The sequence below is a fragment of the Condylura cristata genome, unplaced genomic scaffold (genome assembly GCF_000260355.1).
Source record: "Condylura cristata isolate star-nosed mole 26May11 unplaced genomic scaffold, ConCri1.0 scaffold00023, whole genome shotgun sequence".
Lineage (NCBI taxonomy): Eukaryota > Metazoa > Chordata > Mammalia > Eulipotyphla > Talpidae > Condylura > Condylura cristata.
In genome coordinates this window covers 7,615,137-7,631,217 of record NW_004567124.1, presented here as the reverse complement: position 1 = coordinate 7,631,217, position 16,081 = coordinate 7,615,137, and the positions used below count along the sequence as shown (strand labels likewise).

At 38.1% G+C, this 16,081-nt stretch overlaps 1 protein-coding gene across 2 annotated transcripts in view; it reads left to right on the top strand.

Moving 5' to 3' along the window:
* TRIP4 (thyroid hormone receptor interactor 4) overlaps positions 1-16,081 on the top strand; it is a 60,762-nt gene continuing 44,681 nt past the window's right edge. The window contains exons 1-6 of one of the 2 annotated variants that reach the window (XM_004687684.2): positions 1-171; positions 2,506-2,675; positions 3,247-3,380; positions 7,206-7,418; positions 10,104-10,182; positions 13,143-13,272. In XM_004687684.2, the coding sequence (XP_004687741.2) occupies positions 41-171; positions 2,506-2,675; positions 3,247-3,380; positions 7,206-7,418; positions 10,104-10,182; positions 13,143-13,272 (857 nt within the window). In that variant the 5' untranslated portion in view covers positions 1-40. The remainder of the gene's footprint in view (positions 172-2,505; positions 2,676-3,246; positions 3,381-7,205; positions 7,419-10,103; positions 10,183-13,142; positions 13,273-16,081) is intronic. The other variant, XM_012728792.1, reaches the window with a different exon arrangement.

Sequence of the window (16,081 nt, the reverse complement as noted above, 5' to 3'; positions counted from 1 at the left end):
TGTTGCGAAGGGGACTAGTATAGCGAAGGACGCGCGGCTTATGCTGCCCAGCTGGTTCCGGCTGGGGAAAATGGCGGCGGCTGGGGCGGCGTCCCAGGAGCAGCTGGTGGGCTGGTGTACTCAGCAGTTGCGGAAAACTTTCGGCTTGGATGTCAGCGAGGAGATCATGCAGTGAGACTGGTTTGGGTCCGAGGCGGGATGGAGCTCCGGGTTGTACACTGGTTGAGCGAACAGGAAAACGGGGGAGACTAAAAGTTAATTTGATTAAAGAAATATCATAGAAAGGCTGCTGTCTGTCTTTAAGGCGCAGGTTTTGATGTCCGGCTATAGTTTGTGGAATAGAGTTGCAGTAGGCCGGGGGAGCTTTTTTTTTTTTTTTTTTCTTTAGAAAAATACCAGATTGCTGGTAGTTAGACCTTTAAGACAACTCCAGGAGTCAGTTTCATTATACATTCTGGAGAGAAGGAGCTAGCCAAATTGTAGAGAGTCCTTACTCGGAACATTTTAGTTTTCCGGATCCGAATTGTGTCAAATAAGATCTAGAATGTCAGTGGGGGGCGACATGGTATTTGTAAAATAGCTCCTAACTCGGGAATCTATTTTCTGTTGTAATTTACCAGTTTTGGAACCCTGTCCAACTTAATTTCTCTCTTTAGTTTCCTCATCTATTAAATGAATAGCTATCTTTAATACTTTATAATTCTTATGAAATGGAGATGGTGACATGATTTAATCTGCTTTCAGATTAACTAATATTTGTTGCTCTACGACTTCACAGGTTCTGGGGCAACAATGATGGTTGGAACAATTGGGTTCTCTTGGTTGATGAGTGCTGAGGTGGGGACGTGCAGGAATGTTGGGGAGTACGGAATAAAGGACCTGATTTGATTTGATTTGAAAACTCGGGAGGTTTACCTCAAGGGATGACTTTTCACCTAAAGTAAAGGATGGCTAAATGGAAGTGCAGTGTTCAGTCAGAGGGGAAAAAGTCTACAAAAATTGTATTGATCAAGGAGCCTGAAAGTATATGTTGATTTGACTCCTTATTCATCGATTTTGAAACCTAAATTGGAATTGTAGGATTACTGTAGATGAGTTTCATCGTTTGGGAGAAAATAGACTTATAAAAGAGTTAAGAGAGCCTATTTAAAAGATTGGGGGCGCGAACAAGTGGAACAGACTTTCTAAAAAAACCTAGTCAAAACATTTTGCTTGATTTAATTTTCATTTGAAAGCAAGATCAGACTAATGAGTTTTTTTTATGCAGTAGAATGCTATCAAGTAACATGAGATTTTGCAATATGCCAAGCAAAAAAATCAGTTTAAAAAAAGTGAGGCTATTTTTGATATGAATTTATGAAGGAGATGGAGACAATGCAGTTTCCTCAATTTCAGAATCCAGTTGTATTTTAATTGTTTACACTGTATTAGAAAAATTCTAATTCTCATAGGCTGTAACAGTTCATTTTATAACCATAGGTTTTCCTCAGATAAACTTATTCACACTCTTTAAAAGAAGAGTGACCTGAAATTTGTTTTAAACTTCAAGCACTAGCAAACCATTCCATTTACCGAACTCTAAACAAAAACAATAAAGTTGAAGCACTAAGTATGGGTAAATACCTACAACCTGCTTGCATTCTTTATTTATTAATATGAGTAAAAGTCCAAAATTTAAAATAAGTACTAAAGTAACATAAAATACACTGAACAGCTTAGAATCTTTTCACTGGTTATTGCACAGGAGGCTATTTTTTCCACTGTTGGAAACTCTTTGTAACATTTCCTTAAAAGAGATCTGCTGGCCCTCCCTGGTGGCGCAGCGGGTTAAAGCGCAGCACTGAGAATCTGAGGCCACTTCCGCATGGGTTCGATTCCCGCCTGCCCCGGAGGTGACCACATGGCGTGGCAGGCCTCTCCTGGCCCGCCCGCTGCTCCCCTCAGCAGTGTGCTTCGTCGATCTGCCTGTTCTGCTCCCCGCTCTGTCTCTGGTGAAGCCTCTCGCCGTCCCTGAGCCTCTGGCCTGTACCCCAGTTCTGTATGAATAAATAAATAAATTTTTAAAAAAAAAAAAAAAAGAGATCTGCTTATTCTGATGTAATCTTGCTTTGATTTTTAGGAAATCAACTGACCAATTAAATCAATAGCTTATTAGGTTGTAATATATACTCATATTTTTAGCAAAAATACTATTGCAATATAAAAAGTAATTTGTACTGTTCCTATGAAAATATAATGACAGTTAATAAGTAGTTTAAGAAGCATTCTTATGTTAAGTATAGCTCCACAATCCTCTTTTCAAAACACTGATTTGATTCTGGAAATACAAGCTAATAAACTATTAGCTACCTAATCAAATTTATATCCTTAGCACATGCTAAAAATTTGGCGCAAAGTAAGTGCTGTAATGGATTATTGAATGGTTTTTACTAGTTTGATATCTAATTATTGAGAATCACAGCATAAGCTAACTTGATTCAACAACTTCTATCTTTGTTTTCTGAGGTATGTTCTGTCAATTGAGAGTGCTGAAGAGATTCGAGAATATGTTACTGACCTCCTTCAGGGAAATGAGGGCAAAAAAGGTCAATTCATAGAAGAACTTATAACCAAATGGCAAAGGAATGCTCATGAATTGGCTTCTGATGCTCCACATCAGACCCTCAAAAAAGATGGTAAGTTTAGTTAATGTAACTAAGTAAAGGTTGAAATATTGGTAAATGAAGTGGTTTATAGTATTTTATGTCATTCTGTATTTCCTCACAGCTAACTTAAGCAGAAGTTATGTAAGCATATTTTTAGTTCAGTTCTCATTCTGAAATGAATGACTTTTATAACTTAGGAACTATTACAAAAATACCTTTTTGTAGATACAAATGCTTCAGATCAATTTGAAAAATTCTACATGGATTAAAGAAATACTTTTCAGATATATGAATATGATAACACTTAGGACTATTTAGTGTAAAAGGTGGACACCAAAATAAATTTGTCTTTATTATTATACAATCTAAAATATCAGATTTAATTTATCTTCTTACATTCTAGCCAGCAGTCTTTATCACTGGCTACTGTCTTGAAAATAATGGTTTAAATTTCATCTTGAATTGAGAGGAAAATACAATTTAATTTTAAGATTTGTGTTCATATTGTGTTTAATTATTGCTTTTTTTCCCATTAGCTATTCCAGTAAATCTTGCTGTTATCAATGTATCTCTATATATGTTCTCCCCCTCTTCTTTCAAGAAACTTTAGATGGGCAGAGATCAGGAGACCAACTAAAGAGGAGTAGGCGGAAAGGGAGAAACAGACAGGAAATTCCCACATTTGCTGAATCTGATACAACTACTGAAGTCAAAACCCCTTTTGATTTGGCCAAGGTGAGTGCTGATAGAATGAAGCTATTTCTGACTGATGAGAAGAGGAAGTAACTGATAAGTTTCTTTTTTTTTTTAAAGATTTATTTATTTATGCATACAAAAACTGGGATACAAGGCCAGATGTGTGGGGGTAAGAGGATTCACCAGATACAGAGAGGGGAGCAGAACAGGCAGATCTACTTAAATACACTGCTGCGGGGAGCAGTGGATGGGATAGGAGAGGTCTGCTACACCGTGTGGTCACCTCCCTGACTGGGGATCAAATTCATGCTTCAGTAGCAGTGGCTGCGATAGCTTCATAGTGCTGCACTTTAACCCCTTGTACTACCAGGGAAGGCCCAAAACTGTACCATTTTAATACACCCATTTCACACTTAAATCCTTTTATTAGTCAGAATAAAACTGAGAGAGAGCTTCACAGGCTAAAGGAAAAACATACATAACTGATAAATAAAAAAAGATGTTTAACCTTACTAGTAATTAGAATAATCAACTTTTTATACTAATTTCATGGGACTTTCCCAGTTTTATAATGAAAGTTCCTTATCAATCCTGAGAAAAGCTGGACTTTTGGTTACTAGTAATAAATACTCAATCACAATTGCCTATCAAATTGTCAGAGACTTTGGAAATAGAATACCCAATGATGATGAAGTTATACTAAACGAGAAATCTCCTGATTGTTACTGGTGGCAATTGTAAATTAGTGTAAGCCTGTAAGAGGCAGTTTGACATCATGCATCAAGACTTGATTTTGTTATAAGAACAGTGGGAAGCCAGTGAATTGTTAAAGCATGTCAGAGCACATGCACTCTATATATGCCATGAATTTCTTGCTTACCCTATTCTCCCTTTCTGTTTTTCTTTCCTTATTCTTAGTAAATACTTATTGCTCAATTTAAGAGACCTCATAAAAGCACAGCCCTCAATCCTTTAAATACTTTATCTTAATGTAACTGGATACTTTAATAGGTATCATGTCACCCTTTTTTTTTCTTTAAGATCTGTTTATTTATTCATACAGACTGGGATACAAGCCAGAGGTGCAGGGGCAGTGAGAGGCTTCACCAGAGACAGAGTGGGAAATAGAACAGGCAGATCGATGAAGTACTCTGCTGAGGAGAGCAGCGGGCGGGTCAGCAGAGGTCTGCTGCACCATGTGGATCACCTCTGGGATTGGGGATCGAATTTGTACTAAATTGGCTGCGGCTAACTTGCAGTGCTGCATCCTAACCTGTTGTGACACCAGGGAGGGCCCATTCTAAACTTCCAAAGAATTGTTTTCTTGTGGTGATCCTCCCATCTAGTGAAACTCTTGATACTTTTCTTCTCTGAAAATTCAGCCTCTAAAAATAATTGAGAAACTTTTTAAAAAAGGTTTTATTTATTTATATATACAACAACTGAGATGTAGACCAGAGATGTGTGTGTTGTGGGGGAGGGATGGGCAGGGTTAGAGGACTCACCAGACAGACTGGGGAGCAGAAAAAGTAGATCTTCCAAATTACACTGCTGAAGGGAGCAGCGGGCAAGACAGGAGACGTCTGCAGCCCATGTGGGTCAGCTCCCTGTTTGGGGATAGAACTTGTTCTGCAGTGGCAAGTGATAGCTTGATAGCACTATCTGTAACCCTTGTGCCATTAGTGAGGAATGTAGTTGAAAAACTTATACAGGGAAAGTAAGACTGCAACAAGGGAAAGGCGTTTTTACTGTTTCAAGTGTCAGAAACTGAGATAGTCTGAATACTTGTGTCCCCCAAGAATACTTGTTGAAATCTTAATGCCCAGTATGGTATTAGAAAGTGGGATTTTTTAGCCTCCTTGGTAGCTTAGGGGTTGAGTCTCAGCACTACGACCATCAAGGCCCAGCAATGGCCTGGGTTAAATCCCTGGGCAGGACACTAACTCATATTGTGTAACAGACCTCTCCTGTTTCACCCATCACTCCCCTTAGTAGTGTATTTCAGTGGATCTGCTTGTTCTGTTCCCCACTCTGTATCTGGTGAATCCTCTCCACCCCCACTTACCTCTGGTCTACACTCCAGTTCTACACAAAAGTAAATAAAAATCTTTTAAAAACAAAGAAAGAAAGTGGGGCCTTTAGGAAGTTTTTTTTTTTGGAAGTTTTTAGGTAATGAGAATGGAACCATCATGAAAAAGGTCCCATAGTTCCCTGCTCCTCCCTGTTGAGGATAGTGAGTTCTGTGACCTACGACCTCACCAGTCTTGCTGATACTCTGATCTGGTCTTTGCACTTCCTGCCTCCAGAATTGTGAGGAGTAAAATTCTGGTTTTTACAAGTTACCCAATCTGTGATTTTTTTGTTTGTTTGTTATGGCAGCCTGAATGGATTAAGACAGGTTGAAAAATATGATTCTGTTTAAGACCTTTTTATTTTATAACATTCCCACAGAAGTAAACAGATCATTTTCCACATACTGACCACACATGCATAGCCAGAAACAAAACATTATTAGTTCTTTAGAAAACTCCCATTGTGTCTGAAAATGACAATCCTCACCAAGGGAAAGCTTACCTTTTTGACTTTCAGTGCCACAGATTAGTTTTGCTTGCTTATGAACTTTGTGTAAATTATGGTAAATATTATGTACTCTTTTCATTTAACCCTGTGTATGAGACTTGTCCATCTTGCTTTATATAGTTACACTTTTTCACTTTCCATTACTACTTAGAATTCTATTACGTGAGTATATCACTCTACTGTTGAACATTTGGCTAGTTTTCAGTTCTACTGCTACAGTAAACATTCTACATGTCTTTTGATGAACATATTTTTTCATTTCTCTTGACTCTCTCTAAGTGTTGAATTGCTGGGTCCTGGGTATATACATGTTCAACTTTAGTAGATGCCAGTTTATGCTGCCTCCTACATTGTACAAGAACTCTTAATTGTACTTTATCCTTGCCAACACTCCATACTTACTGTCTTTTTCAGTTTAGCCATTATGTTGGTATCTAGTGGCTTTGCATTATGATTTTATTTTGCATTATCTTGATGACTAGTGCAGTTAAGCACCTTTCAAGTGTCTTGACCATTTAGGCTTTTTCTTTTACGAAGTTCTCGTTTAGGTCTTTCACCCATTTTTTTTTTCTGTCATGTTATTTGTCTTCTCTCTGTTAAATCAATTGATATTGATTTTTTCCCCATATTTTCAAATCTGTGAATACCATTTTTTTTGGTGAATATCATTTTGTGAGATATTTTTGTTCCTTATGATCTCCAATTTAGCTCTGCTAAAATATGTCATAGAAACAGATTTCCCAGGGCTTCGCTGGTTGTGCAAGGTGTTAAGTCACAACTCTATGAAACAGTCTGCAGCCACTACAGCACAAGTTCAATTCCTGGCCAGGCAGGTGACCCACATGGTGCGGCAGACCTGTTTCATGCTCTGCCCCCCTCAGCGGTGTATTTAGGTCATTCCTCCTGTTCTACTCCCCATTCTGTCTCTAGTGAATCTTCTTACCCTTGCACCTCTGGCCTGTACCAAGCTCTTGTATGCAAAAATAAACAAATCTTTAAAAAAGAAAAACAGATTTTCCTACTACATTTACCCACCTCCAACTGTAATAGAGGTTGAAATCTACTAGCAAAAAAAGCAAGGTAATAACCTAGTTTTTCTAGAGTATTACCTTCCCTCAGATCCTTGATTATATCTCATTTTTATTCTACTCCCTCCCTTCTTTCAAGGTTCGTAGGTAGCATATAAGTTGATATTGAACAGAAATAAAGTTTTTCCCTTTTGACTATTTTCATTGTTATTATTACTTGATGTTATTTTGTTTATCTTTTATCTTTGTACATTAGGCTCAAGAGAACAACTCCTCTTTAAAGAAGAAGACGAAGTTTGTCAGTTTATATACAAAAGAGGGACAGGACAGACTTGCAGTCCTAATTCCTGGTCGCCATCCATGTGATTGCCTGGGCCAGAAGCACAAGCTGATCAATAACTGTCTGATCTGTGGACGTATTGTCTGTGAACAGGAGGGTTCTGGTCCCTGTCTATTCTGTGGTTCGCTGGTAAATTATTTCACTTCTGTTTTGTTATGTCATTCACATTCCTAAAAAGTATCTTATATTAATAAATTTCTTCCTTAAGATGTTCAGTAGGGCCTCCTTGGTGGTGCAAGGCATTGAGATGCAGTACTGTGAAGCTGTCCACAGTCACTGTTGCATGAGTTTGGTCCCTAGCCAGGAAGGTGACCCATGTAGTGCAGCAGATCTCTCCTGTCTTGCTTGTAGCTCCCCTTAGCAGTGTGTTTCTATCAGTCTACCTGTTCCGTTTCCCAATCTGTCTCTGGTGAATCCTGTCAGCCTCCATGCCTCTGGCCTATACCCCAGTTTGTATATTTGTATATGCATAAATATATATGTGTATATATATATATTTTAAGATCTGTTTACTTATGTATGCAGAACTGCGGTACAGAATAGAAGTGCAGGGACGGTGAGAGGATTCACCAGAGACTGTGCAGGGAACAGAGCAGGTAGATCTACCAAAATACACTGCTGTGGGGGCAGCCAACAAGACAGAAGAGATCTATTGCACCATGAGGGTCACCTCCCAGGCTGGAGATCAAATTCGTGCTGTAATGGCCATGGACAGATCCACCTGTGCTTTAACCCATGGCACCACCAGGGAGGGCCCCAATATAAATCTTAAAAAAAAAAAATGTTGTTCAGTAAACTCTAATAGCAGGAATTTAATTAGTCAAAAAATCAAGGCTGTATCCTAATACCAAGACCTGTTAGTGAGAAGAGTTTTGAAAACTTACATTGTTGAGGGATCTGTCTTTTTTTTTTTTTTAAAGATTTCTTTCTTTATGCCTACATGGACAGGGACAGGGGTAAGACCAGAGGTGTGGGGGTGAAAGGATTCACTAGAGACAGAATGGGGATCAGATCAGGCAGAGAGCTGCGGGTGAGACAGGAGAGGTCTGCCATGCCATGTGGGTCAGCTCCCTGGGGGAATGACCTCATGCTGCAATGGCTGTGGATTGCTTCATAGTGCTGAGACTTAAGCCCTTGCACTACCTTGGAGGTTCGAGGCATTTAAGTCTTATATTAAATTCAAGAAAATTATGGGCCTGAAATACCAAAATATTTTGTCAAAGTTATCAGATGTGACTCATGCTGCTAGGGAAACAGCCACTGTGACATAATTATAGCTTCTGTTTTCAGGATACCTCCTTTATCTGAGATAATGACCTCAAGAGTATTGCAATAATGACTATCTTACAAACATTGTAATGAATTGTCTAGAAAGTTTAGGCCAGTAGAGATTGGTTGGCAAAGCAATGGCATTTGGTGTTGAGTTGATGAAAGCACCCATTTTATATTTTTTGTTTTTCTTGTCTTTAATAAGCCTTTAATTTTTCAATATGCTCATAGAGTAAACTGATAGTAGATGACCTGAAAAATGGAGTGCCTATTATCAAAAATGTTAATAAAATGCTGTTGAAACTTTTTCCTTTGGGGGCTTTCTCTAGAGAAACATATCACAGCTGCTGGCAGGAAATTTTGTGCCACTGAGGCAAAGCCTAGGAAGTATGATGTTTTCTGTTTCCTTGATTGTTCAGTTCAGTAAACAGTAATATAAAGTAGATAGATCTTGAAGCCTTAATCACAGTATGAAATTGTTTTTAAGTAATCTTTTCTTAGCTCCTCTTTTTATAATTGCAATGATTTTATAAATAGAACTTTGTCTTATTTAATGTATTAATTTTTAAGTAGCTAATATGCAAAGGCAAAGAAACAATATATATAAAAAGTAGACTGGTTTCACGCATGGCAACATAATTTGCTTTTTCTGCTTCTTTTTACATAATTTGCTTTTTCTGCTGCTTTTTTATAAGACATTTGCATATATTTTCTCCCATAAGACTTGAATTTTATGGTTAAAAATGGAAGACTTTGGGAATCCCAGGGGCACAAAGGGTTATGTCGCAGCACTATGAAGCCGTTGGAAGCCACCTAGCTCAGATTCACTCCCCTGCCAAGAAGCTGACCCACATGGTGCAGCAGACCTCTTACTGTCTCATTTGCTGCTCCCCTGAAGGCCTGTTCCCTGCCTTCACTGTTGGTGCAATGAATTGAAGTGCGGCACTGCAAAGCTGGCCGCTTAATGTGCGAGTTGGATCCCTACCCCAGAGGTGATCCACATGGCACAGTAGACCTCTCCTGTCTTGCATGCTGCTCCCCTTAGCAGTATACTTGGTCAGTCTTTGGGTTCTGCTCCCCACTCTGGCACTGGTAAATCTGCCCCTGCACCTCTGGCCTGTACCCCAGTTCTGTAAGCATAAATAAATGAAATCTTTTTTTTAAAAAGCCCCCTGTTCTTCCCAGTCTGTCTCTGGTGAATGTTCTCATTCCCTGCACCTCTGTGGCCTATGCCCCAAATCTTGTTTGCACAAACGAAGAAATCTTTTTATTTAAAAAAAAAAAAAAGCCTCAATTTTTGTTCTTTGAAAATAGGTTAGATTTTTTTTCAAATTATCAAGTCATTCAGGCATACTTGCAATGAGATCAGTTTTTGCTATGCTTTATAAAAGAAACAAGAAGTAGAAAGAGATTAAGACAAAATGCATCTGGATATATATTTTTTGGCATGTTTGTGTAAAAAACCAGTCTCATTGCTGTATCTACTGTGTAATTTGAGGTATATCAAGCAAACTGTATTTTAAATACTGGATTATTACTTTATAGGTATGTACTCGTGAGGAACAGGATATTTTACAACGTGACTCAAACAAGAGCCAGAAACTGCTGAAGAAGCTCATGTCAGGTATGCAGCAAACTTCAGATTGGTTTATGGTGATGATGGATACATTTTTGTTGTCTTTGTGTTTTTTTCTCTTTCCTATACCCTGATATACAGGTTATTCATCACTTTTTCTTTTTTTTCTCCCACCATTCTACAAGCACTTTTTTTTTAGTTATTATTAAAGTCACATAATATTGAGTAATAAACTAATAATAGTGTTGGCTTATAGCCCAAAGATTAATTTACGAGACTGTATTCATATAAATAAATACGGATAAGTCAATATAAATATGGATAAGTCAATAAGTGGGAAAGAAGGGACAATTGTTTCTTATAGAATTCCACTTAAAAATGTGAAAAAAGGCGGCGAGTAGAACTCACCATTAGAACACAACAGTATTAGTGGATGCCACAGGCAAGATCCCCCAGTGGATGTGAAACTTAGTGGGTGAAAATTTAAGAACAGAATATTTGTAAGGTCATGAAAGACAAGGAAAGAATGAAGAATTATAGATTAGAGGAAACTGGAGAGACATAACAATGAACTGAAGTGAAGGCTCCTGAACTGGATCCCGGAATAGAAAAATGAATTTAATGGAAAAGTTACCAAATCAGAATAAAGTCGGACCTCCCTGGTGGCGCAGCGGGTTAAAGCACAGCACTGAAAAGCTAAAGCCACTTCCGCATGAGTTCGATTCCTGCCTGCCCCGGAGGTGACCACATGGCGTGGCAGACCTCTCCTGACCCGCCCGCTGCTCCCCTCAGCAGTGTTCTTCCTCGATCTGCCTGTTCTGCTCCTCACTCTGTCTCTGGTGAAGCCTCGAGCCGTCCCTGAGCCTCTGGCCTGTACGCCAGTTTTGTATGCACAAATAAATAAATCTTAAAAAAAAAAATCAGAATAAAGTCTTTAACTTAGTTAATGGTATTGTGTTAACATTAATTTCTTAGTTTTGAAAATTGTGCTATGATTATGTAAAATAATCAGGGAAACTATGATTATTCCCTATCAATAACTGATAGGGAAACAATAAAAGTTACACAGGAACTCTTACAATTTTTTCAACTCTTCAAGTTGGTTGTAGTTGAAAAACGTGATAAATATAATTAAGGATATTATTAAAAGAAAACACATACTTAGTACTTTTCATTTGTGAAACTTTTGTTTACACTATAGCTCGGGTATTTTTTTGTATATAGAGCGACTGGTATTTTAAAGTAGCACTCATAGTGTATATAGAATTTTGCTTTTCATTTAATGTCTTAAATTTATTGTTTTTGGTGACTAAAAATAGTCTGTTAACTTGATTTACTGTAATTTGATTGCCTGTTTCTCAGTTACTGGGTATTTAGACTCTTTTAAATTATAAATAACACTATAAATGACCACTTTTGTTTATTTTTTCATTTATTTACTGGGGATAAATTATGAAGAATAGGACTTTCAAATAAAAGAATGTGATTATTTTTGACACTTAAGATGTATTTGCTAGTGTACTTTGTGAAAATATTGGACTGATACGCAACATATTTGTGTTGTACCCCAAAGCTGTCACTATTGAGTTTTGACATTTCAATTTTTTTTTTATTTTGGTCATTATGAGGAATGATAGTTCTAAATACTTTTCTTATATTTGGAACACAAGAATCTCTTTTTCTTAAAACAACTTGATAAAACTTTGAACAGGCCTGAAGTTTTAGACAGAGATCAGCTTTCAGTATAGCTTAACAGTTTTCTAGCACATTTGAAATTTTTACTTTATCATAATTTCTGACTTTTCTGAGATTCAGAGATTTATAATATGCTGTCACAAAGATAGTACATAGTTCAAGGAATGAATGTGGGCTTTAGAAGTAGACAGACTAAGGTTTATACCTTCTAATTTCCAACTAAGTGATGTTAGTAAATTTATTCACATCTGTGTACTTCAGTTTATCTGTAAAACAAAGAACTGCAAGTTACCTTACATTGTTATTGTGAGATTTTATTTTTTAATGAAGAGTTTTTTATTTTTGCGTAGAAGAATGGGGTAGAGGCTAGAGGTGCAGGAGTGAGAGGATTTACCAGAGACAAAGTGGGGTGCAGAACAGGAAGATTTACTGAAATACTGTAAAGGGGAAGAGTGGGCAAGACAAGAGGTCTGTTGTGCCTTATGTGGATTAGCTTCCTTGCCCAGAATTGCCAGTAACTTTGATAATGATGAGATTTAACACTATTGGGAAATGTCTTATTTTAAAATTAACAAATTTTAATTTAAATTGTTAAAGTTAAATTTAATAAACCCCTGGTGGTACAGGGGTTAAGACTTAGTATTATCAAGTTATTGCCAGCCACTATAGCATGAGTTTGATCCCAGCCAGGGAGCTAACCCACATGGTACAGCAGACCTCTCCTGTCTTGCCACTGCTCCCCCCAGCAGTGGGTTTCTGTAGATCTGCCTCTTCTGCTTCCCACTCTGTCTCTGGCGAATCCTCTCACCCCTTGCACCTCTGATCTATACCCCAGTTCTTGTATGCATAAATAAATAATAACTTAAAAATAAAAATAAAATTAGGTGCCTTAGCATCTAATAGGTTCTCATTGTTAATTTCTCTCACTATTCCTGCAATTTTTCTTCTATTATTTGTTTTTCAGGTTTGTTTTGTAAAAGTATGTTTTGTGGTGTTATTCAGCATTACAGTAAAGTTTCTCATTTAGAAGGCATTTTTATTTTTTGTTATTAAACATTTTGGTATCCTTAGTGATTCGTATTTCCGTAAGAAAGAAATGGATCTTAACATTTACTGAGAATGTATTATGTGCCAACCTCTGCTTGATGCTTCACAATTAAAACTTGACCTGCAACTTGTTTGTTTTCCATTGAAATGAATGATCTTGGTCTTCAGGGCCAAAGCCAGGTCTAGCAATTTGTTCTTTGTGGCACAGTGATATAACTAATCTGTATTATAGAATAACACCATTTGATTTTCTTATTGAATTTCAGGGACAGAGAATTCTGGAAAGGTTGATATTCCTACCAAGGATCTGCTTCCTCATCAAGAATTGAGAATTAAGTCGGGTTTGGAGAAAGCTATCAAGCATAAAGACAAACTGTTAGAGTTTGACAGAACTAGGTATGATATGTTTAGAATAACAATTGGTAAGAAATAAATTAGTTCACATATTTTGGCCATTGAAACATCTGGGGTTTGATACCTTCTTAGGGTGGAGTATGAAAGAGTTAACAGTAAATGAAGAGCTGGATGCACTTCTTGGGACACCTACATCTTGTTTTTCAATCATTTTTCATTTTCATTTATTTATACATACAAAAACTGGGGTGGGCACTCCTTGGTGGTGCAGTGTGTTAAAGCATAACACTATGAAGCTATCCGCAGCCACTGCCACTGCAGCATGAGTTCAATCCCTGACTGGGGAGTTGACCCACCTTGCACGACAGACCTTTCCTGTCCTACTTGATGCTCCCCTCAGCAGTGTATTTCAGTCAGTCAGCTTGTTCTGCTCCCCACTCTGTCTTTGGTGGATCCTCTTACCCCTCCATACCTCTGGACTGTACCCCAGTTCTTGTATGCATAAATAAATAAATCTTAAAAAAAAAGAAGTGGGATATAGGTCAGAGGTACAGGGGGTAAGAGGATTCACCAGAGACAAAATGGGGAGCAGAACAGGCTGATCTACTGAAATATACTGCTAAGGGGAGAAGCGGGCAAGGCAGGAGAGGTCTTCTGTGCCATTTGTGGGTTAATTCTGGTTGGGGATCAAACACATGTGGTTGGTGATCGCTTTGATAGAAACCCTTGTGTTACCAGGGAGACCCTCAATCTATTTTTGAATAAGAAGCTTTCACCAAGAGAATACTACCCTGTAACTTTTTTTTTTTTTTAAAGATTGCTTTATTTGTAGAAAGACTGGGATGTAGGCCAGAGGTATAGAGGATTCACCAAAGTTAGAGTGGGGAGCAGAATAGCAGATCTACTGGAATATGCTGCTAAGGGCAGCAGTGGGCTAGACAGGAGAGGTCTCCCATACCATGTGGGTTAGCTCCTTGGCTCCTGTGGACTGAGACTTAACTCCTAGGCCACCTCGGGGGCCACAGGAAAGTCATTTTGGATGGAGGGAATTCCCTACTTATTCACTTGTAGCCACTCATTCATGGCAAACTGCAATGCTGATTGAGGGGGAATCTCTAAGAAATTGGCTCCAGGAGAAATTGGCTCCATTTCTTGTGAAGGCATATTTTACTTTTCCGTTTCCCTTTGAAACTAAATTTGTTTCTGATTCATTAATCAGTATACTAATATGTCCCCTAAATTGTCTTTTATTGTCTTACACTTTTGACATTGTGCCCACTGAGTTCTTTTTAGGAGACAAATTGATAAATTTGCTAGTTCTAGTTTCTTTCTTTTTTTTTTTTTTTAAAGATTTATTTATTTATGCATACAGAACTAGAGTACAGGCCAGAGGTGAGGGGGAGGGGGACGAAAGGATTCACCAGAGACAGAGTGGGGAGCAAAACAGGCAGATGTACCGAAATACACTGCTGAGGGGAGCAGCAGGTGAGTCAAGAGAGCCATACCATGTCACCTCCCTGGCCGAGGATTGAACTTGGGCTGCTATGGCTGTGATAGCTTCATAGTGCTATACTTTAACCCATTGTGCCAGCAGGGAGGGCCCTGCTAGTTCTATTTTCAATTTCTTTTTCTTTCTGGATAAATTTGTATTGAAACCAGTTAAGGTGCAGCAGACCTCCTGTCTCACCCGCTGCTGCCCTCAGCAGTGTACTTTGTCAATCTGCCTGTTGTGCTCCCCATTCTGTCTCTGGTAAATCACCGCCCCTGTACCTCTGGCCTGTACTCTAGTTCTGTATGCATAAATAAATAAATCTTTTTAAAAAAAGAAAACCAGTTAGTGATAAAAGAAAAATGTCTAACTAGGACTTAAACATTTTTTTAGGTCATCCAATTGTCCTTATAGAAATCCTGAATTTCATACTTATTGTAACTGACCTTTTCCTGGTGTTATAAACTGTTGGTGAGACATATTTACTATTTCAAACCATTTACTGTGAATGCATGAAATATAACTTAGAAAACTGGGGCCTCCCTGGTGGCTTAGGCTTTAAAGTCTCAACACTGTCAGGCTATGGCCAGCCACTGCAATATGAGTTCGATCCCATACCCCAGTTTTTATATGCAGAAATAAATAAAACTTTAAAAAGAAAAAGGAAATTATTCATTAAATAAACCCATTATAAGATCTGAACTCATGTTCACTCTTAATGCTTTCAAATTATTAAGTCATTCAGGCAGTGAGATCAGTTTTTTGAGATTTAGCCCTGCACAATAAAATTTATCATTAGAAACAGAATTAGGAAAAAAAAAAAGAAAGAAATAGAAGTGGAGTAGATTTCTTGATAAGTAAAAACTGGAAAAGGGTCTCCCTATTGATGTTGCCACTTTGCTGGCATGTTCAAGACAACTAGTTTCATTATTTAGGTTCATTTGTAGGACTACTGTTTTTTAAAGAGTTATTTCTTTATGAATACAAGAACTGATATATAGGCCAGAGGTGCAGGGGGTGTGAGGATTCACCAGAGACTGAGTGGGGAACAGAACAGACAGACTGACTGATACATACTGCTAAGGGGAGCAGCAATGATCTAGACAGGAGAGGTCTACTGTGCCATGTGGGTCAGCTCCCTGGCTGGGGATTGAACTCATGCTACTGTGGCTGCCAGTAGCTTGACAGTGCTGAGACTTAACCCCTTGCACCTACAGGGAGGCCCCCATAGAACTAATTTTCTCAGAAACATTCTTAAAATTCCTACTTTGTTGCCCAAAAGTAGATGACTGGATTAGAAAGATGTGGTACATATATACAATGGAATATTACTCAGCAACCAAAAAAGAGAAACACATGTCT